The 21,137-nt window shown below is 52.0% G+C and overlaps 1 protein-coding gene across 5 annotated transcripts in view; it reads left to right on the top strand.

Annotated features, from left to right (window-relative positions):
* The window catches only part of DBF4B (DBF4 zinc finger B), a 21,974-nt gene extending 6,649 nt beyond the window's left edge, over positions 1-15,325 (top strand). Inside the window, exons 4-14 of one of the 5 annotated variants that reach the window (XM_023521561.1) lie at positions 490-675; positions 1,290-1,340; positions 2,474-2,561; positions 3,555-3,623; positions 3,717-3,790; positions 5,366-5,399; positions 6,862-6,907; positions 9,085-9,201; positions 11,841-11,949; positions 12,102-12,226; positions 13,152-15,325. In XM_023521561.1, coding sequence (XP_023377329.1) covers positions 490-675; positions 1,290-1,340; positions 2,474-2,561; positions 3,555-3,623; positions 3,717-3,790; positions 5,366-5,399; positions 6,862-6,907; positions 9,085-9,201; positions 11,841-11,949; positions 12,102-12,226; positions 13,152-14,097 — 1,845 coding nt within the window. In that variant the 3' untranslated portion in view covers positions 14,098-15,325. Of the gene's footprint in view, positions 1-489; positions 676-1,250; positions 1,341-2,473; positions 2,562-3,554; positions 3,624-3,716; positions 3,791-5,365; positions 5,400-6,861; positions 6,908-9,084; positions 9,202-11,840; positions 11,950-12,101; positions 12,227-13,151 lie in introns of all 5 variants that reach the window. The other 4 variants (XM_023521560.1, XM_011377137.2, XM_023521562.1 and 1 more) reach the window with 4 other exon arrangements.
* Positions 15,326-21,137: the final 5,812 nt, after the last annotated feature.

Here is a 21,137-nt window from a genome sequence, read left to right as displayed (position 1 = left end):
AGGGGCTTACAGGTAAGATGAGCAGATACCCATCAGCTGAGTAGTAGCCAAAACCCTTTTTAGTTTCATATTTTAGGCTTCTTTTGGTAGGGTAGTCAAGGTTACAGGTGTGGTATCCGATGTCCCAGTGTGCATTCACAGAAAAATCATGGCATAACCAAACTATCCTTTAATCTTCTCCTGTTTCTTCAGTGTGCTGTCGCTCCATACAAACTCAGACTGGTCAAATGACTCAAAGCCTCTGGCCTTCTGCCGCTGGGTCAGGAGCAGCAAGCAGTTCTGGAGACAAAAATCTGTATTATGTATATAAACCCTATTATATTTCAAGATGATGTCTTCTTGGGGGCCCAGGGCAGAGCTGCAGTTGGTCTATTTAAAGACATTGATTGTGATACTAATGGCAGCCAAGATTTCCTTCCCCAACCTCTCGGTATTGATGATTCTACATCTGCCTTTTGGTTTTCAGCCACCTCTGTGATCTGATTTCAGGTAATTGAGGGTTTTCTGAGCAAAGAAGTTAATTACATCGTGTCCAGCCGCAGGGAGGCGAAGGCAGAGAGCAGTGGGACAGGCTACAGAGGCCGCTCCAGCCCCAGTGAGATCAGAGTGGAAATCCCTTCCACAGCCAATCCAAAAGGCAGCCACACTGGGCCTTCACAGAAACCCGTGGACTCGGTAAGAACCTCATTTAGTTGGAAAGATGTGTTCTATAAACAAAGGAAGCAAGCCTCAGTGAGCCCTTTGAGGCAATCCCTGGTCTTAGTTTCATCTGGTTTAATTTAATTTCTCATTCGAATTCAGAGGCTGAAAATATTTTCTCACAGTACTGGATCTAAACAACTCACAACATTCTCTCCTGTGCTATTACTTTTATGATGTATTGTCACTTTTTATGGGACTGCAGAGTCAGCAGTTCAGAAATAATAGGAGGGTCCTCTATAAACCAGAGAGGGCTTATTGGAATTGGCCCAGGCTTATCAGCAGGAGAGTGCAGAGACTCTTTAAGAGAGGTCTTAGAACTATTTGTAATACTTTGACCTCGAGTGAATTCAGAATGCCCTTCTCCACCAGGGTCCAGCCCGCAGCTACTTGTGGGTGGCCCGAACTTGGATGTGGCTTTACCTTTACTTCCAAAAGGTTCTCTAGGCTCTCATTTTTGCCACTCCTCAGCCATCACTGCTCATAGCTTTCCGAGGCATGACTCTAAGACATCTTTGCCAGCTCCTGTGTAAATATCTGTCTGTGTGCAGGTGAGCTACCCAGCTTCATTGCTCTCCTCTTCTTGTCAGCTGCCCATGAGCAGGGGAAAGGAGCTCCTGCGGAAGGCCATCAGAAACCAGGTGAGCTGAGGGAGACAGCTGGAGGTGGGTGCCTGGCGCAAAGAGGGATCAGACTGCCTTCTGAGGTTCTTCTGAAATACAGATGACCCTCAAACACAGGTTTGAACTGTGTGGGTCCACTTATATGTGGCTTTTTTTCAATAAATACTCATGCTGTTTTTATCCATGGTTGGGTGTCCGCAGATGTGGAGGGTCGACTGTATTCATTGATCTTCATCATTTTATATAGGGGACTTGAGCATCCTTGGATTTTAGTATCCATGGGAGGTCATGGAACCAATCCCCCATGGATACCGAGGGACAGCAAGTTCTAAGGGAGTCAGATGTTTTATGCAGATTTTCAACTACATAGGGGTCAGCACCCCTAACCCCTGTGTTGTTCAAAGGTCACCTATACTAACACAAAATACTCAACCTGTGACATGTATTGTCATTTCCTCCTTACAAATGAGGAAGCAGGGCTCAGAGAAGTTGAGTGATTTGTCCAGAGTCGCCCAGGGTGTCAGTGGTAGAGCCAGGATTCGACTCCTTAATCTTTCCAACTAGGAGCTTACCAGGAGAGCCTTGGAAGGGTGCTGTGAGACATGTCTGCTCTGCACGCAGCCAGGCTTTGTATACCTTTTATAAGTAGTTGTTGTTCTCTTTTGTGAGGCTCCAGAGCCATTAAAGTTAAGCCGGAGGAAGAGTTGAAGTCTTCTTGTGAGAGGAGTCATTAAATGACATCAGGATGAGGGAGGACGATGTTGTCAGACTCGGCAGTGGGGTGGGAAAAGTCTGCAGCCAGCATAGCTTCCTGCTCCACCGTGGTGATTATCACTGCTATTTCTTACCTACTTGTGCTGAGGGCTTTCCACGCAGAGGCCCTCCCAACAAACAGCTCTTTTATAAGCATGTGTTCCTTCCTGGTCACCAGGTGGCTGGAGCAGAGCATATAGATATACCAGCAGTCTGTCCCCTTCTGATGTGGTCCATATGGAGGACAGGGGTCTCCCTAGGGGTTGGGGTACACTCTCCCCACCACATTCCTCCACATGGGGGATGCAGAGCTCCCAGAAGCCAGGACAACCTGTGCCCATAGTGCTCAGGCCTAGTGGTGTATCATGCTCTTGCCTGACCTTGCTTTGTCTTTCCAGGGGAGCAGCAGCGGAGGAGGCAGCGGGAGCAGCAGCAGCCTCCTGACCAGTGCCCGCTCCTGGGGAGTGAGGATTCTGCATGTGGATGGTACCATTTCTGCCTGGGGCTCCTGTGGAGGGGAGATTGGTGACTGACTGGGAACGTCCCCTTTTAGAGAGATCAGAGCTGTGTAAGCTGGCTAGAAGCTAGGCCTACTCAGTTGCTGTGTTGATCTACAAGGTGGGAGGGTGTGGAGACCAGCAGGAACCACAGCAGAGCGTAAGCCCTGGAAGGGGCTGTTCTGTTTGATCCACTCAATAGCACTCTTCAAGTTAGTATAATGATCTTGTTTTACAAATAAGGAAATAATCCTAATATCCACTTATGACCACTTATCAGGTATTTACTCTGTGCTGGAAATTACCTCTTTTAATCCTCACTGCAGTCCTCTGCCTAGAGTACAGAGAAGGAAGTTGAGCCTCAGAGGGATTAAGTAAATTATCCAGTCTCACCAGGAGTGAGTAGTGTGGCCCACATTCCAACCTAGTTTGGCCCAACTAAATTTCACATTCTTTCTTTTCTATAGGGTTGCCTCATGCTATCACCACCTGTTTGCAGGTTGTAATAAATTTACACCAGAATGACTGTGCTGAGTCGGCTGGCAGTGACTGGCCCTCATACCCAACTCCATTTCGAGTCTGGGGTTTTTCTGATCCTTGAAGGGGGCTGGTCCAGATCTAGTCCGAGATCTGCCAGGGGGATAGAGAACTGTGCGTGGGAAGGTCCTGGTCTCAGATGTGGGGGTTCCATCATCACTGGAAAATCAACCATTTCTGATTTCATCTAGCTTCCTGCCTTCTGTGTGTTAGAGAAACTCCAGCATGTGTAGCCCCTGCTGGCTCTTCCCCGCTAAGGATACATCTGAGTAACTTGAATGGCTTGGTCCTCCCACAGAAGCAGCTTCTCAGTGGCACCTTACAGCCCTTTGTGAGCCACAGGCACCTTGTGTTCAAGAGTTGTGTTCAGCGCTACAGAAGAGCCTGCAGCCAGCTTAGGTCCTTTTCCAGGGATAGAGAACCCAGCCTTTTTTTTTATTATCAGCAGGTGCAGAAGTGACACGTAGCCAGAAGGTGGCAGGCAAGGCTGGTGTGATCCAATGTGCCAGGCCGGGTGAGACTTTTAGTCCCCCAGCTCCAGGAAGGGGTTCTGCAAGGGAAGTGAAGAGTGGAAGTCTTTAGCCACAGCCCTCTGTTTTCTCCACAGAAATGATGATGCACGTGCAGCAACTCTCTCTAGGGGCTTTATGTGCGAAGAAACAAGGGCCAAAGAAGCCAGAGGTAGGTCATCCTGCTGAACCGAAGGGAAATCAATGGTCTGCAAACTGTGAAGTTTGTGACTACTTTAGTAAATCTGCGATCCCCCCAAGCCGTCTCTTCCTAGCCATCCTGGAAAAAGTAAGAGGAGTGCAGCCCCTTAGCTCATCCCTGGCGTCTACAGCCTGTCCTCTCCTCCCTGTGCTACCTGCAGATCTTTGGGGCTGCACGGAGGCATTCATAGCAGCCTGAGCCATAGACTGCCTGTGGGTGGTCCTGGCCTAGATAAAACATAAATGCTCATGGCCTGCTGGCCAGTCTGCCTTTCTGGGGACAGCTCTTGGCCTGGGAATGAGCCTGCAGACAGCACGGGGTGTGTGTGTGTGTGTGTGTGTCAGGAAGTTGGTTTGAAACAGCTGCCATATTCCAAATTCTAGTTTGGATTTTTCTTTTTTTTTTTTGTTAGAGTTAGAACTATGTGTACCACATCAAGAGAGCCCAGGCTAATTTAAAGCCACAATGCCTTCACCCGGCCTGAATCTGAGGGAGGACTAAGCCCTTCAGGTTCCCAGGAGCACAGTGGCAGGCACCCACGTTCACACTCGATCTGGGGGCGGGAGTGGCCTTTGGGATTTTGCTGCTGCTGCTAAATAGATTTACATAGTCATAATTGGAAAGGTATACAGTGAAAGTTTCTCCCCTCCAACTTCTGTTCCCCAGCTGCCAAGTTTCCTCCCTGAGATAAACGGTGAAAAGTTCCTTAAGTAGCCTTCCAAGACTCCGTGCATTTCCAAGAAGATGTGTCAAAAATACTCCCGTTTTACCCTTTATACCAAGGCACAGTATATTTACTTTGCTTTGTTCACTTAATAATTATTCTATTTTGTAGATACTTGGGAGTCTTTTGGAGTGAGTTCTTGGTACAGACTGCTGATAGAAGGGGATATGGAAGGCTTGTTTGGGTTGTCCTTGCCCTGGAAGTGTGGCCTGGAGGAGGATCTGGCAGTTGTGGAGTCACTGGATCTCTCATCCTGCCCCCACCCCCCAAATCTAACTGATTTCTTAATTTTTTTCCACTTAGTTTTTAATATTAGCTTCGTTTGACCTTGACCTAAATGTTGGTTTGGACCAACAGTCAGGAGATACAAGATAGGGCACAAGAAAGCAGAAGATGTTGTCTTCACCCATGTCCTGTAAGCCGACCTAGAATGGGTCGTGCCACAAGCTGCCATTTAGTGAGCATCTACTCTGTGTCAGGTCTGTTACCTGCTTTTAATTTCACTCGCACCACATCCGATGAGGTGGTAAGTGTTCCTCACATCACAGGCGGCGCAGCTTCAATTCCCACCCAGCTCTTGCTGTTGCTCTGACCTGCATTCTCTCCACAAAGTCAGCTTGAGATTCACAAACAGTGCTCACCACTCATCATGTCCCCAGGGAGGCGGAGGAAGCCGCTGTGCTCAGGTCTGCTCTAGCTCAAGACCCGACCAACAGCAGGAAGCAAAGTGGGGCAAACTCATAGCAACTCAGCTCACCAGCCCGGTTCCTCGACCCCCCTGGCTCCCTCACATCCTTAACCTATTTTCCCTTTCCATTTAGGGAACATGTCCAGCAGAGTCAAGAACGCGGAAAGGTCAGTATAGTAGCTGTTCCTCATTTAATTGCAGTCCCTCCCTCCCTAAACGCTTTCCTGCGACTCCCTCTGTGGCAGCATCTGCTCACTTTCCTGCGGCAGGAAGCGCGTCCAGGTTGTGTTGTCCCATCATGTTTCCAAGGCCTGGGCTTCAGAGAGGTGAGCAGCGGGCGAGGGGCATCCACAAGCTAGTCTAGAGCTCTTCTCCTTAGAGCCAAGACCCCGTTCGGTCACTCTGGCTCCTACATCCTCTGGCTATGCCTGACCATAGACTGAAGTTCTGCATCATTTTCCTTTTGATTCGGGAGCAGTTTGGGGTGGGCAGTTTGACAGCTGCCTACCACTTTCAGAAATGCCAAACTCCCTGAAATTGACAAACAGGCAGATTGACGGCCCAGCTCCCGGCTCCTCATGGACAGCAGGAGAGTTTCTCCCAAAGATGCTCTTTAAGTGGCATTTATTCGTGCACAAGCAGGAGCTAATAAAAGTCACTTGGCACCTTTTGTGTTCAAAATTCAAGGAAATCTGTGAGGGAATTGATTTTAATAACTGTCTCAGTTAATTAGACAAGGAATTGCCCCCTCTAAAGTAATTAATGGGAGCCACTGCCTTTCTCCTTGCATAGGCAGTGGCTCCCATTAATTACAAGGTGGCGCTGGTGGCCACCTTGAGCAGGTCTGGAAGCTGTTAGGTGCCAGCCTCTGTGGAGAGCTGGTGGCTGTTAGTTCTGCCCAGGCTTCTAGCCCCTTTAAAGAACTTCTTGTCACCATGGGAAAATAGAAATGATTCTTAATGCCTAAGAGATTTTATACACTGTCCAAATAGCCCGCTAGTAGGGGATGAATCTCTTGATTAATTGACTCCAAATTTATCCTCCCAGAACCCCTTTGCCCTATTTTTTCCCAGAACCAGATTTCACCTTTGATATTTTTTTTACCGTCCTTCTGCTAAGATGTCTAAACACTCTTTAGCTCTCCTTTTTTCTGCACCTTCTCCCCTAAAAAGCCCTCATGGAGAATTCTGCCTGGGAATGATCACAGGCCCCTCAGGATTCTGAGACCCCCAGGAGTAATGGTCTGGGAAGGAGCTGAAGCTTTTAGCAGAGACCATCAGGAACTGGGTTTCTCCCGCCCAGCTTGGTCTCTGATGGTCAACTGACAGTCTCCAGAACCCATACACAGGAGAGTCCTCTGTCCTGCCAAGGGAGGGCATGCCTAATACCCCAGGCATTCTGCAGCCTCTCCCCGCAACAGTGGAACTCGCAGGTAGAGGCTAGAAGGGATGGGAGTGGATGCCTCACCTCTGCCAAATGGAAAGGCACACTTTGGGGCAGCATGTGTTCCAGCCCTGAGAGGCTCTCAGGCTTTGGCAGGGCCTCGCCTCCCTGAGCATTTCCCGCATGTGCAGTACGGGCCCTGCACTGGAGCAGACAGGTGCTAATGTGTGCACTTGTCCTTTCCAGTGGCCAGATTGAAAGCACCATTCCTCAAGATAGAAGATGAGAGCCGGTGAGTGGAGCCTCCCCCCTACCCTCTCCCCTCCGAGGGCACACAGAGGAGAGGTCCCAAGCTGCCATGGGGTCATGGAGCCACTCAGCCCTGCACCTTTGTCTTCCAAGAAGCTCCTTTCTCCCCCTGTCATGGAGAAGTCTCACACAGACCAGGAGAAGCATCTGAGGGTGGCATTGCATAGCTGGCACTCCTCTCGGCCATGAGTCAGAGGTTAATGACCCTGTGTGTGAATTACTTCCTTTAATGTTTTGCTTTTCTGAGCTCGTAATGTCCCATCCAAGCTCATTATTTCTTTGCGTTTCCTCCTAGGTGTACACTAACACTATTGAATCATTGCTGGCCCCAACACGGTGCTAGTGCAGTCATCTTGGCTGAAGTGGGGGTGCTTGGGGTGGCGTTGGGATTCCCTGGGGAAGCCTTTCTGTTTTGCTGTGTAGAACCCCTCTCTGGCACATGATATCTCATGACAGCCCTGGGTGGAAAGTAGCGTGAGGAGAGGCCATCCTCTTCCTAGAGGGGAAACTGAAGTCAGAGAAATTAAGAGACTTGCACACAGCCACTTTTCTAATGAATCTCAACTAAGGCTAGAATCCAGTGTCCTGACTGTTCTGCCTGGTGCCCACTCCACCCTGCCCTGTCCACCGTTAGGGCCCCTTCTAACCTAGAGCAGGAGGTATATCCTGATGATAGTCTAATGAACTATTAACCACCTGGGTTATCATTGACTCTTCAATAAGTACTAGATCAAAAACCCATGTGATTCTATAATTATCTCAAAGTAAAAAATTTTTTAAAAGAGAAAAAGCCCACGTGTGCCCAGCAGAGATTCCTGGGACCAGTTTTCTGAGTCCCTCGGTGGCAGGTAGGGCAGCTAAAGCCCCAGCCCTGGGATCCTGGCGTCCTTACCTGTCCTCCAGATGGGCCTGGGTTCCATTCTTGGCCTGTGCACACAGTACAGGGTTGGCTTGGGTGGGCCAAAAGTGAGGGGAAATAACACAAGAATGACAATGAGGTGCTATCTTCTCTAGTTCCGTTGAGAGGGAGTCCCTGTCCATCAATCCCAACCCCTTCACTGCCAGTCAAATACAAGTAGTCATGACTCATATGCAGTGGCTCAGAGGCCCTGCCCATGCCTCAGGATCTCTCATGACACATGGCAGGCACAGGTGATGTCACTGTTACTGGAGGGTACATGTGCTTGTGTGCCCCTAGCATCACAGGCAATAGGAGATCCCAGCGGAGCTTAGGTGTCTCATGATTCTTTCACTGTGCTGTTCTGAACAGGTGTTCTGCAAAGCCTAATGGCCTAACCAGCTTCAACTTCCCAGCCTTCTAAGCAACAATGAAAAGAAAGAAAGCAGGGTACCGGGGCTGTGGAGGGCGTCCCCTTTTCTTTAAGGGTCTAAGAAGACTTATTGTTACTTCACTCCTGAGGCCACAGGGCTGTCTCCGTGACAGTCAGGAAGCGTGACCTGCAGTCTCCCAGGAGCATGGGCCATGGCTCCAAACCAGGGCTACCCATGGTTATGTCAGGCAGGGTTTGCTGAGTGTCCACACATCATCAAAAGTCTGGCTCCAAAAGTCTCTTGACTGTGAGCAACTTGAGGCAGACCACCAGCACCACCCAGTATCAGTCTGACTATCCAGAACCTTCACTGTGTGTCTTCCATTCAGAACAACCACCACTTAGAAGGTGCAAAGGAGCAAAAAAGTTCCTCTCTCTGGAGCAGGAAAATCACTGCTCTGGTGTACACATCCTTCCATTTACATTCTGCCAGGCTAGAGTCCTCAAAGATTGTTTTAGAGTCAAGAAACAAAATGGAAAGGGGAAGATCTAGATCAGGAGTCGAGATGAGGCTTCCCATCCGGTCTTGGCCACTGACTAGCCGTGAGCCCCTGGGAGAGTGCCAGAATATTCTGGGCTTCATTTCTTCCACTTGTTCCACTCCGCTCAGAGGGTAGCTATAGGATTCAGATGAGGCTTGAAAAGCAGACAGGGAGAGTATAAGTATTAAACCCAGTAAGGCTGATGGAGGTTTGATTTCAGAAGTTAAAAGATGCGCAGGTGAGGGTCCACTTTATCAGGATTGGATCTCCAGGGAGTTGGGCTGGCTCCCCTTCCTCATCTTTTCCCTTCCCCACCATAGTCAAAGTAGAAGTTTTTTGTGTTTCAGGAAGTTTCGTCCCTTCCACCATCAGTTTAAATCCTTTCCTGAAATTTCTTTTCTGGGACCCAAAGATGGAAGTCCCTTTGAGGCCCCGACGACCCTGGACCGCTCGCACCGTACCAGGTGGGTCTTTCTGGTTCCTGAATAACAAGGGCTGGTTATAGGCCAAAGTCCTTCCACTCAGGGGCCTGCTGGTCAGATCTGGGAATGGCCATGTGTTAGCTCCTTAGGCGAAGTCTATTCTGGGAACTTAGCCCAGAGAAGAGAGACATGAGGAGTGTTCATCCGTTTTATTTGGTGTTCTCCGTCCCTACTGAAGAATTTGACTTGTGTCCAGAGGACAATAGACTGGTTTCTGAAACCCAGATCTGTAGAGCACCCTCATCAGGGTCCTCTGGGGTATTACAAATGCAGGTTCTTGGACCCCATTTCACTCCTACAGAGTCACAATCTCCGATGATGGGGCCCCAAAAGTTGCATCGTCCTTCGATGCACATCAAAATGTGAGGCCTTTGGGCTAGATGTGAGGAATAACTAAGGGATGGGATCTGGGGGACCTCCTGCATTGTGTGGCCCAAAGTGGCTTCTAGGCTTATTGGTATTCATACTCTGCAGATGTGTGAGAATGTGACCAAAGTGCAGAAGGAACGCAGCTCAAGTGATGGACGAGATGCCTTCTCAGACCCTCTCTAACTTCTGGGCCACGGGGTTGGTTCACAGACCAGGAGAACAGGACAGGGCAGACTCTTAGCCTGAGAGTTCCCATGGCCAAGGAGGGCCCGTGGCTTCCATCAGCAGACAAAGGTGGCGGGCTCAGGAAGTAGTGCAAATGGGAGGAAAAAAACAGAATGTGGCAGTAGATGGAGAGGAGAGGAAGAAGAGAACGAGCTGAGGTGAAGTCCAGGTGCCCTTCACACCTTTTCTAGAAGGCACAGGGGGTACCAGACAGACAGCCAGGGGGTGGTGGGCTTGGGGCTGGTAGGTGGTGCTAGGCCTGGAGTGGCCTCAGGATCACAGAAAAGCCGAGAGGTTGTAAAGGGAAGATGGCGAACCAATCAAGCTTTGGTGTCTGCACTTGAGCATAGAGAGGGAGTTGGCCAGGGTCCCTCGTGCATGCATGGGTGCGTGCGTGTGCGTGTGGGTGCGTGTGTGGGTGCGTGTGTGTGTGTGTGTGTGTGTGTGTGTAGAAAATCTTTGGAAGAGAATGTTTAATTTTTTTTTAAATTATTATTTTGGTCCAAAATTCAAGTGTTATAAAGGGTTTAAAGCGAAAAGTCCGTATCCCTCACCCATCCTCTGAGCTTCAGATCATGGGTCTATCTCCAGAGACAGTTAATGTGCACAGAAGTACATCATGCAGCCTTTGCCCCTCTTCTTAATATAAAGAGTAGCATATCATTCATTGTGCTGGATCTTGCTTTTCCCATTTACTGTATCTTAGATTAATTTCCTATTAGTACCTAAAAAGCGTCCTCATTCCCTTTATGGCAACAGGGAGTTCCATTGTATGGATTTCCTGTATTTAACCAGTCTCTTATTGATGGATGCTTAGATTATTTCCAGTTTTTTGCTATTACAAACAATGCTGCGGTGAATAGTCTTGTTTAGAGAAAATTTGATTGTTCAAGTATATTTGTGGAATAAATTCCTAAAAGTGGTAATGCTGAGTCAAAGGGTACCTCCATTTATAATTTTGGTAAATGTGGCTAAACTGCTTTTCACGACGGTGATGCCAGTGGACAGTCTGATCTGCACTGCAGAGAACCTGTTTCCCACGCCCTTGGCCAGCACTGCGAGCTGTCAGACTTGTTGACTTCCACCAACCTGATAGATTAAAAACCGTATCTCAGTGTAATTATAATTTCTGTATCTTCTCATTATGAATGAGGTTAAGTATTTTTCATATGTTCGATCATTTGAATTTCAGTTTGTGTGCACTTCCTGCATACTGTTTACTCGTTTCTCTATTTGATTATTGATCACTTTCTTATGAATTTGTAAGGTGCCCTTCATGTAATAGAGAAATGAGCCCTTTGCTGTGTTATCAGTTACAAATATTCTACCTCCTCCCCAGTTTGCAATTTGTCTTTTAACTTTGCTTATGTTTTCTGCCATGCATACATTTTTTTTAATTGCATGTAGTTGAATTTATCAGCTTTTTTCTGTGTTTTCTGGATTTTGTGTCTTACTTAGAAAGTCCTGAAAGGGGTGTATTTTCGATTTGTTGGGTTTGCTGGGACAGCCAAATAGGTCATTAGGAATATGGGACTAAAATTGAGACGAGAAGTCAGGTTTGAGAAAGAGATATGAAAGTCTTCAGTGAACATTGTAGCTGTGCATGAGGGAGGAAACAATCAGGTAGGGGACATTAAATGTGGAGGAGGTCAAGGGCAGCACAGTCCCTTCACTGCTATTGAGGCCTTTTCCCCTTCATTTGCAGGTCAAATGAATGCGGGTTTGGGTATGAGCACAGAGCTGGAATTGTCCTTGCTGCCGCCATCACCTGTGGTTTGAGATGTGTGGGTGGAGAAAGGACAGAGCTAGGACAGGGTGCCCATGGGGAGGTCTCGTCTTCCTTCTTGCCTCTCCTGCCACCCTTGAATGAGTGATGCCAAGTGCAGGCAGGGCTGCCTTTGCCTGCCCAGCTCTGGGGCTGTTTTGGTCCATCCCCTCCCTGGCCTGGACCCCAGGCCCTGGAGCAGCAGTTCCTGCTCGGAGGGCCCCAGCAGTGACCACTTTCCCCCACCTTGTACCCTTCCCAGAGAACCCAAGGACAGAGAGCCAAGCCCACAATCAGCCGCTCGCACTGTGCCCAGGAGGAAGAAAGGGTACTGTGAGTGCTGCCAGGAGGCCTACGAGGAGCTCCATGGGGTGAGTACCTGCCCCACTAAGCAGCTGCTCCCTGGCCGGTTCTGAGAGAGCCTTTCCCACCAAGTCTCTCCATCCTAGGGTGTCTGGGAGGTCTGCTGGCATCCTACCCCAGCCTTGTCTAATGCGCTGTGCTTCCTCTCACCCCTGGGCAGCATCTCCAGAGTGCCCAGCATCAGGGCTTTGCCCTAGAAGCCCACCCATACGCAGCAGTTGATCGGATCATTGCCCAGCTCAGCCACAGCTTTGCAGACATCCCTTCCCAGGCCAGCCTCCCCAGGTGAGTGCCATGGCACAGCCCGGCCAAGGGTGGCGAGCACAGCTGTGGTCACTTTTGTTGCTGCCTTCTCTGGGCGGGAAGGAACCCTCAAGTTGGCAACAGATCGGACCTGGCCGTAGCATTCTTCTCTTTCCTCACCTTTCTTTCCCACCATCTTCCGTTCTGTTTGTTTTAGAGAAGGGAGTGGGGGTTGGAAGGACCTCCATTTATGGCTTTAGCCAAATGGGACTGGACCCAGAATAGAGCGTGGCACCCTTCCTATCACCTGGGCATTGCCATGGTGGTGGGGGCCTGAGGGAGCAGGTCAGCAGATGCACTCCTGGCATGTGCCTGGTCATGCGCCTGTCTGGCCTTCTAGAAGCGTGTGTGTGTGTGTGTGGGAGGGGGTGGATTCTGGGTCCTTCTCAGGTGGGTAAAGAGCGGAGTCTTTCTGCCTCTCTAGAAGTTACCCCAGAGAGAAGGTTATCAGGGGGTTCGGTGGAATTCCAGGGCTCACTGAGCTTCCCCTGCTGCCTACCAAGGATCTGTAGCTTTACGTCTCACCTCAAGTCTCTACCTCAGGCCTCACTCCCTGAGCTCAGCTTCAGCAGCAACACACTGTGCTTCCTTCAGCTGCCAAAGGGCACAGCCTCCTCTGAAGTTATTAAATGGAATAGCCTCTAACCCGTTCCTCTGGCCAGCCCCGACCTCAGGCCACAGAGCCAAGAGAGGTGCAAACAGACTGGCCACTACTGCCGGGTCAACCCAAAGAGCGGGCCTTCATGGGGCCCCAGAGTGGGCAGCTCTCTGTACCCCGAAACCCAGAGGGGTAGCACCATGCATGTCCCACCCCTACCCTGCCCTTGGCCTGGCCCAGGAGCACCTCAGCTTGTCGCCTGCTCTGGAGTTGTGCCCTGTGGCCCACAAGATATTTCTGTTCCCACAGGCAGCCAGGCTCCCCGGCTTTGGACTGTGACCCTTTGTGTCCCGAGACTCTGCCTCCCGGCCAACCATCTCATGCCAAGGCATTATCTCCCAAGATGAGGGAGGAAGACAACCGCCAGGCCCCAGACATCCCAGAACAGGATGAGATGGTGGGCAGCATGAAGGCACCAGCTGAACATGTGGGAGCTGACAAGATACCCGGACCAGCAGCAAGCTGCCAAGAGCTGGGAGGGTCAGTTGATGTCATTGTGGACCCCCCAGGGACACCGATGTCCAGGAACCCAGATTTCCAGTGCCTCCTGACCAGCTCTGGTTTTACAGACTTCTCCTCTGGCCCAGACCTGGCACTTGTTGGCCACAAGAGGAAGGTTCAGTCCCCCTGTGGCAATGCCGAGAAGCGGCCAGGAGTCTCTGGGCCACAGGCCTCATTCTTTGTCTCAAGTTTCCCCAACCCCTGTGGCACCAGGACAACCAATGGCAGACATCTCTCCCTTCCCCTTCCAGGCCCTGAGCCCAGCCCTCTGGCCTCCCTCCTGCCCTCGTGCCACCCACAGACCACCCTCACCCTTCCAGACCCCTCCCCTTGGCAGCCCACAGACAGGCCAGCAGAGCTCTGGGCCACACAGCCTCCCTGGCCTGGGGGAAGATATTCCCCAGGATCTGAGGATTCTGAGTGTGCAGCCCCTGGCCCTGTCTCCCAGCAGGCTGACCAGCTTCCCAGCTGTCCCAAAGCTCCAGGCCAGCTGTCAGCCCACCTGCGCTCAGCTGTGAGCACACAACCCCCAGGAGGACCTGCAGGGAGCCACACTGCCTCTCTCCCCCACCCTCTGCCAGCCAGCGGGGGAGCCAGCTGCTCCCGTTGGTTGTGGGGCCCCCAGCCTCTCCCAGTCCCCTGCCTCCCTGTCTCCCAGCCCCAGCCCAGTGCCAGCAGAGAACTGCTCCTGTGAGTCCCCCAGAGCATACAGCTAGCTCTTCATGGGGCCAGAGAGCTCCTGACTCGAGGGCTAGGTACGCAGATAGAAGTTACACCTCTGCTGAGTGCTGCACACCAGCCAGGGCAGAGCAGGTACACAGAGGAGCAGTTCCTCCCCAACGGAGCCAGAAGCAGCCCGGGGCTTGGCCTTCAAAGTCCAAATAAGCAGCTGTTGTCATGGCCAAGCTCTGTGGGCCAACAGAGCCATTCCTTCCCACCACCCAGTCTTCAGGTAGGACTAAGAGAGTCTGGGCTTGGGGGCTTCCCTCTCCTAAGCCTACCTCCAGCCATGTTCCTGACCAGGCAGTGATCTGCGATGGGCTTGTCCAGCCATGGCCAGCTGCCCACTTGCCAGGAGGCAGAGGCAAGGTTGGCATAGGGAGGGATCACAAAGAAGCTGGAGCAGCAGGAGCCCTGGCCTGGCTTCCTGTCCCTCTGCAGGCACTTGCCTCTTTGCAGAGCCCACGGTTAGTTGTCAGTGTTCCCCACCCCCACCCCCAGCCTCCTTTCCCACAAGCATGTGGCTCGCTCCTGCTTTCCGAAATGCCTGTTTGTCCCCTCCCCCAGCCCCCCACGCTGTGCACACATATCCTCAGGAACATATGAAGCAGAGGAGGGGCTTGGCTGCAGCATCGATAGAGCTACCTCTCCCTGCATTTAGTGGGGGCCCAGCACTGACCTTCCCCTGAGCTCAGGATGTGGCCAGGGCCCCCTCTGAGGACAGACCCCTCTGCTCTTCCCTGCCTCAGTCCTGGCTGCCCACCTGGGGTTCTGTCCCAGGGTCAGTAGCTCACCTGCCAACTTCTCCATCACCGGCTTCTGTTCCTCCCCAAGGACCTCCCCCCATTTCTTTCAGCTAAGCCATTAATCTGGAGACAGAGATGGATTTGCTATTGATTCTTTAGCCACTTTTTTTTTTTTTTTATTACATTTCATACTGTGGTTCTTCTCACCCTTCTCTGCCTCTGTGTTTATCTCTTTAAATGTTGGAGCTACCAGAAGCCTGGTGCTATTCTGTGTCTCATTTCAGAGGAAGAAAGGGGGAGGCCTAGCTGCGGGTGAGGACCTGAGTTGTTAGTTTGGAAATAGAGCAACTGTGTGTACAACCCTCACAGAGGTCACGTTTGGCCTTTTTATGCCATTCCTGTTAAGTTTCACAGTCTTGGTTCAGGAACTGTAAATAAATTTGTTAATAGCAAAGAGATGGGGCTGGAGTATGGTGCGTTGGGCCTTCATCTGCCCCTCAGTGACCCAAGGCAGGACTGAGGGCCCAGCTGACGTAGACAGAACAACCGGCTAGCAGGACGAGAGCCTCCTGCAAGTGGGAGAGCATGTGTGAGTGCCACCGCCCTCCGGAGGCCTAGCCCCCGAAGGCCAAGAGCAGGTGGGGCTGCGTCCAGTCTGCTCAGGTCGCTCAGGCTCTACTGTCCTCTGAGTGGTTGCTGCAGAGCGCACGCTCACCGCCCACTCCCAAGAAAACTGCTCTGACTAGGACCCCACTGAGGTCCCTGTCCCATTTCCCCTTCTCCTGGGCTCAGACAGTGGCTTCCTTCTGGACCCTGCTGTGACACATGGGGATGCCTCATCCCCCAGTGCCTTTCCCATGACACTGCCAGTGTGGATGAGAAGTCCCTCCCACCCCTTTCTCAGACCTCTGATCTCCTCACATGCTTCTCACTCAGAACCACACACCAGGTTCTGACTCCCTCCTCACCATCTGCCCAGGACGTCGCATCCAACTGTGTGGCCTTCCCCCATCTCAACAATTGCGACCTTGGGTATCACATCTCAGCCAGGTCAAGCCCCAAGGCTATACTTCACCACAGTCATGTCTTTTCCGGCCTCCAGGATATAAATTTAAAGTAGGCCCAGGACAGGTAGGTGCTGCTCGACATACTGGGCCCCTTGACAAGGGGACTTAAAACCTTCTTAGCAGATGACCTTAACTCAGACTCAGCAGCTACTGCCTTACCTTGCTTTCAGTTCCTCTGCAGGACACTCAGGAAGCAGTGTCCCTCCCTAAGTCACACCATCCCTGTGTTCTCCGGCCCACCCCACACAGCCTTGTCAATTTCCTCCTCTCAGATTCGCCACTTCCTCGCTCTGCCCGAAAACTCCATCCTGGAAAACACTTGCATTGATCCAACAGCCGAAGGAATACTCCCTCCTCCTGTTCCCTGGCTACTTCCTAAGGTCTATAGCCACTGCCTCCATGTCTGTACCTCCTTCCCGTTACAAACCTTTACTAAGGAAGAGTTCAGCTGGAATTGTCTATCCCAAGGTCACTGGATTACCTGCTAATTACCAAAGTTGGGGTCCTTTTCTCCTTTCCCACCTTCTTGAAACCTGGCTCCCCGACTCCCAGCAACTCCAGGTTAGCCTGGTTCCCCTCTCTCCCCAGCCTCTGCCCTCTCTTTTCTCATTCAGCACAGGCCTGACCTGTAGTCCTGAGTCACTCTCAGAGCCTTAATGAGCCCTCCAGTCCTCTCTGCTTCCCAAGACGAGAGCCTGGGACCCTGGTCACCTCTGCGCACCGGTTCTTTCCCTTTGCAGTTGTGACCTGAATCAGTAGCTCCACCCCTGACTCCCTTCTGAATTCTAATCTTCCCCTGTGTGAGGTGAAGATTAGAAACAGGAGATCTAGCCACTACCCCGATTCATATTGCGACTTTCGGCAAGTCCCTTTTCTGTCTCAGTCTTGGTTTCCTTATCTAAGTGAGGGGCTTGGATGAGATGATTTCAAGGATCTTTCCTTCCAATAATAAAATACCATGACCTCCAACAAATCCCTTGTACCCCTCCCATCCTGCTGCCACCACAGACCAACTTACCTGGGAACTCATTCGTGGTCCAAGCCTGGCTCCCTCTTCCCACTGTCATCTCTCCTGGCATCTCTGACTCCTGCCCCCTCTGCCACTCCAACCAGTTCACTCTCCCTGCTGACCATCCCCCGTTTATGCCCAACCTGCTTCGTTGTCTCTGCCACCTCCTTCCCCCAAACCCCACTCATTCAGGCTGATCCACTTGTTTCTGACCAGTGCAGGCAATCCAGGTATGTCTTTGCTCTTGGTCCCTGACTTGGAATGCCCTTCGACAACAGGAAGAATACCCCCACTCTTCAAGTTTATATTCCATATTCTCTGTGAACCCTGTAGTGTAAGCCTTCAGGCCACAGGGGCCTGAGTTCAAATCCAGATCCTGCCTTTTTGTGACCTTTGGCAAACTCCTGAAACTTTTCTTAATCTGAAAAATGGAAGTAATAGTTGCTGTCTCATTAGGAAGTCACAAGAAATAAATCAGCTCTGTGAGATACTGGGCTAGGCCCATGTAAACACTCAAACTAACTTATTACCACTACCACCCCATCCCCCACCTCTGCCTCGCAACCTCCCCTCCCCACACACCTGTGATTCCTCCCTCTTTGACATTTCAGTTCCTCTACAGCATCTGACTCTCGATAGAGTTCATTTTCACTAACCTCCCACCTCATGACAGCTCTCTGACCCGTATCCCCATCTCCAGCGTAAATTCGTAAATGAAGCCACTAACAGGGTCTACGAGCCACTTCATACTTGGGCCCTCCATTTTCTGATGGCTGGTTCTCCAGCACTCCGGAAAAGATCCCTTGCATGGGGGAGGAGGGGCAGTGGGGTATGTGCTGTACCCCACCCCCAGCATGTCAGGCCCTTGGAGGCATGACTAAGTTTGTGAATTATGAACTCTCAAAGGATGGGTGACCCAAGATTCTGGCACCCTGGATGCTTCCAACTCCCTGAGGTGAGGCCATAGAGCTTCCAAGATTAAAGAAGGCGGTCATTTGGACAACAAAGAGGAAGGAGTGTGAGGCTCCCCTCAGAGGAATATTAGGATGTCAAGTGCAGTCCTCTCCTGGTGGAAAGGACACACTGGGCTGAGATCTGGGCAGAAGCAGAATGAACTTCCTGTCCCAATGCTGTGGGCATTTCCTCTGCTCCCTACCCCTCAACATTATGTCACCAAGTGTAGTCTTTCCATGTGCTGGGTAGAGAGGGCCCCAAGGCCCCCAAGCCATAAAGGAGTCCCTTGGGTCCTAGACAAGGGCCAGGAAGCTGACTTTCTCCTCAGCACCTTAAGGTCAACATGGATGGTGAGAGCGGAGGATGAGTGAGCCCCTTCTGTGCACCAGGCACTGCTCTGAGCACTCAAGGCTCATCTGCTTACTTAGCCCCCAGCAGCACTGCAAGAGAGGGCTTTTCTAGCCTCCATTTCACAGATGAGGAAACCAAGACTCAGAGACGCTGTGGGGCTTGATCAAGGTCACAGAACCATTAACTGGGATTGGGACCCCAGCTGGTTGCCTGGAGCCCTGAGTCCTGCTCTTATCCACCACTCCACCTTGCCCCGTACCTGGTGTGATCTCTGCTGCAGGCCTTGAGGGCTGGGCACAAGGCCTGGACATCCTCCATTGGCAGGAATCATCACTCATCGCTCTGCCCCAGGACTGGGGCAGCTGACACCCCTCACTTACCTAACTGCTGGGACTAGGTCTTGGCCCTACAGCAGCCCAGCTTGGCCCCTGTGCAGGAAAACAGGAGAGAAGAATTAGTTGAAAGGCAGGAAGAACTGCAGGGAAAAGAGGACCTAGACTCCTTGGTGGTAGGGGGGGCTCCTGAGGGAGGGCTGGGGACTAGAGCCTAACAGCTCCATCAGAAAGGGTGACCTGAGAGAGTACAGCAGGAATGGTGGCCACCAGGCTCTGATTTCTAGCATCCCCAGGCCTCCTCTTGGGGGAACCAAGCAATGGGCAGAAGGGACCAAAGGAAACTGCCATCACAGTGGGATTGGGGTGGGATTCCCCCAGGGGCCCCTGGTTTGAGGAAAAGCTGTCTCCACAGCCCCCAACCTCATTTGGAAAGGTGGGTGAGGGAATCGAAGCAAGCTTCCTGCTTAGGAGAGTCATGAAGCTTGTAGCAGAGCTAATATGGAAGACAAGATGGGGGAGATGAGGCCTCGGGCTGGGAAGTGAGATGTGGTCAAGAGAAAGTCAAGATGCCTCGCTGGGCCTGCTCAGAACTAGGGAACCCAGGGAGATAAGGAACTGCTAGGGGCTAAGGGGCCATACAATTGAGCCTCCACTAGAGCTGGCCCAGAATGTCACCAGAGAGAAGTCATTCTGGGGTCCAGGAAGGTCTTCCCAACAGGAAACTCAAGAAACCAGGGCCACAGAAGTGGTAGGAAGGTGCCTCAGCCTTGGAGGCCCAGGCCACAGATAGGGCTCTCTGTGTGGTCTCGGGCACGTTGCAAGAGAGGATCCAGATCCTCCCAGGCCCAGGACTCTCCACTGTGAAATGATAAACCCCATCTATCCTTTGGGGGGACACATCAGATCAGGGTTCACTAATGTGGTCCTGGAACATGGCACAGGTGGGGCAGGACAGACTCACCCTAGTGGTGGGGGGTGGGCTGCGGAGGGAGGAGTGGGATAGATGGACCAGTCCCCCTGTAGGTCCCAGATAGAAGGCAGAGGTGGGGATGGGGTGGCCAGAGATAAGTGGGACCCTGGATTATGGGATGCGCCTCTCACTGATCAGCTGCATGACTTTTAAGAGGCTTGCGTAGCCTCTTGAAGCATCAGTTTCCCCATTTGTAAAATGAAAAGCACAATACTTCTCTTCTGGGTAGTTATAGGTTTCCGGGGACTATCACATAGTGTAGGTCCTCATCCCCGGGAGCCTCCTGGCCCCTAAACCCTGGAATAGGATTCCAAGATGTCTCCAGAGTGAAGAAACAATTGGCTCAGCCTTGCTAAACATCTGGGTCTGGAGTGGCAGGTGGCTGGAGAGGGGGAGTCACCCATTTCTAGCATTGATGTCAGTGCCTCTTGGGAAATTGCCTTCTCACCTCTCCTGGGCCTAAAATAGAACTGGGGGTGGGGGGAGACTATCACGAGCTTGAGGCAGCTCCTCCATCCCCGGTGGAGGCTCCGGGTCCCCTGGGAAAGCAGAGGACCCAAGAAGGGGTTCCCTGTCTCCACTGCTGTTTCTCAGTGACCTGTGGTCTCCCAGGGTGGGTTCAAAGGAGGCTCTGACTTTGGGCACAGGGTCAGGGTGGGGCCTCACCAGCAGTGGCCATGCCCTACCTACCACTCCCCACCCCATCTCAGGTCTCAGGCTCCTAGGATTCTTAGCAGAGGTCAGAGATCCTCACCCCCAGTCTGGGGACCCATGGTGCCCAGAAGCCCAGGAACTGGGCTGGAGAGGCCCAGCTTGGGGGTAGGTTGGGAGGGCAAGTGGTTTGCAGACAGGGCCAGAGAGGGGAAGCTGAGGGGCTTCACAGGTATCTTCTGCTCCTCAAAGATTTGGGCTAACAAGGGGGTAGAAATGGAGCATGCAAATCGCATGTAAGTGACCTGGCTAGTGTATATGATGTTTGCAGGGAAGGGTTGGGGTGCTCTGTATGAAGGACTCAGGAGCTCAGAGACCCCTCCTGGTAGCTCTGGTGACTGCAAATCCTGAAGTCCTCCTGGAGGCAGGGGCATCTACGGCGCAGAAAAGCAGGTTGCAGGATGGAAAGGGATCTGGACCAAGGATGTGGGGGAACTCCACAATGACCTGCGCCGCGCGGTGGGCGAAAGATCCCAGAGATGCTCAGCAAGCCGTTAGCTAAAGGAGCCTTTGCCCTTCGTCGCGTCCCTGGCTCCCAACCTTCCCAACTCCAAAAACCTTCGGTCGACCTGGGCGTTCCGGTCTGGGTCTAGGGAAGCACCCTCCAGGGTGTAAAGCCCAAGGGGCGAACCTGGGCGGGGCAGCCACGCCCCCACGCCTCGATCGCACGGGTCCCCAGACCTGCAGTCACCAGGTCAGAGCCCGGGGGTTTCTGTGTATCCCGCCTCCCTCCCCCTACAAGTCTTCGGAGCTCCCCAAACAAGGGGTGGCCGAGGAGGGGGTCTCAAGACAGGGACCGGGTGCGCCCTGCTCTGCACCTGCCCAGGGGGGCCGAGGTGGTGTCGGAAGTCCGGCCCCGGGGCGGTGCCTC

Source organism: Pteropus vampyrus, unplaced genomic scaffold, assembly GCF_000151845.1.
Source record: "Pteropus vampyrus isolate Shadow unplaced genomic scaffold, Pvam_2.0 Scaffold306, whole genome shotgun sequence".
Lineage (NCBI taxonomy): Eukaryota > Metazoa > Chordata > Mammalia > Chiroptera > Pteropodidae > Pteropus > Pteropus vampyrus.
The sequence above is the reverse complement of the archived record's forward strand: the minus strand, read 5'-3'. Positions and strand labels throughout refer to the sequence as shown.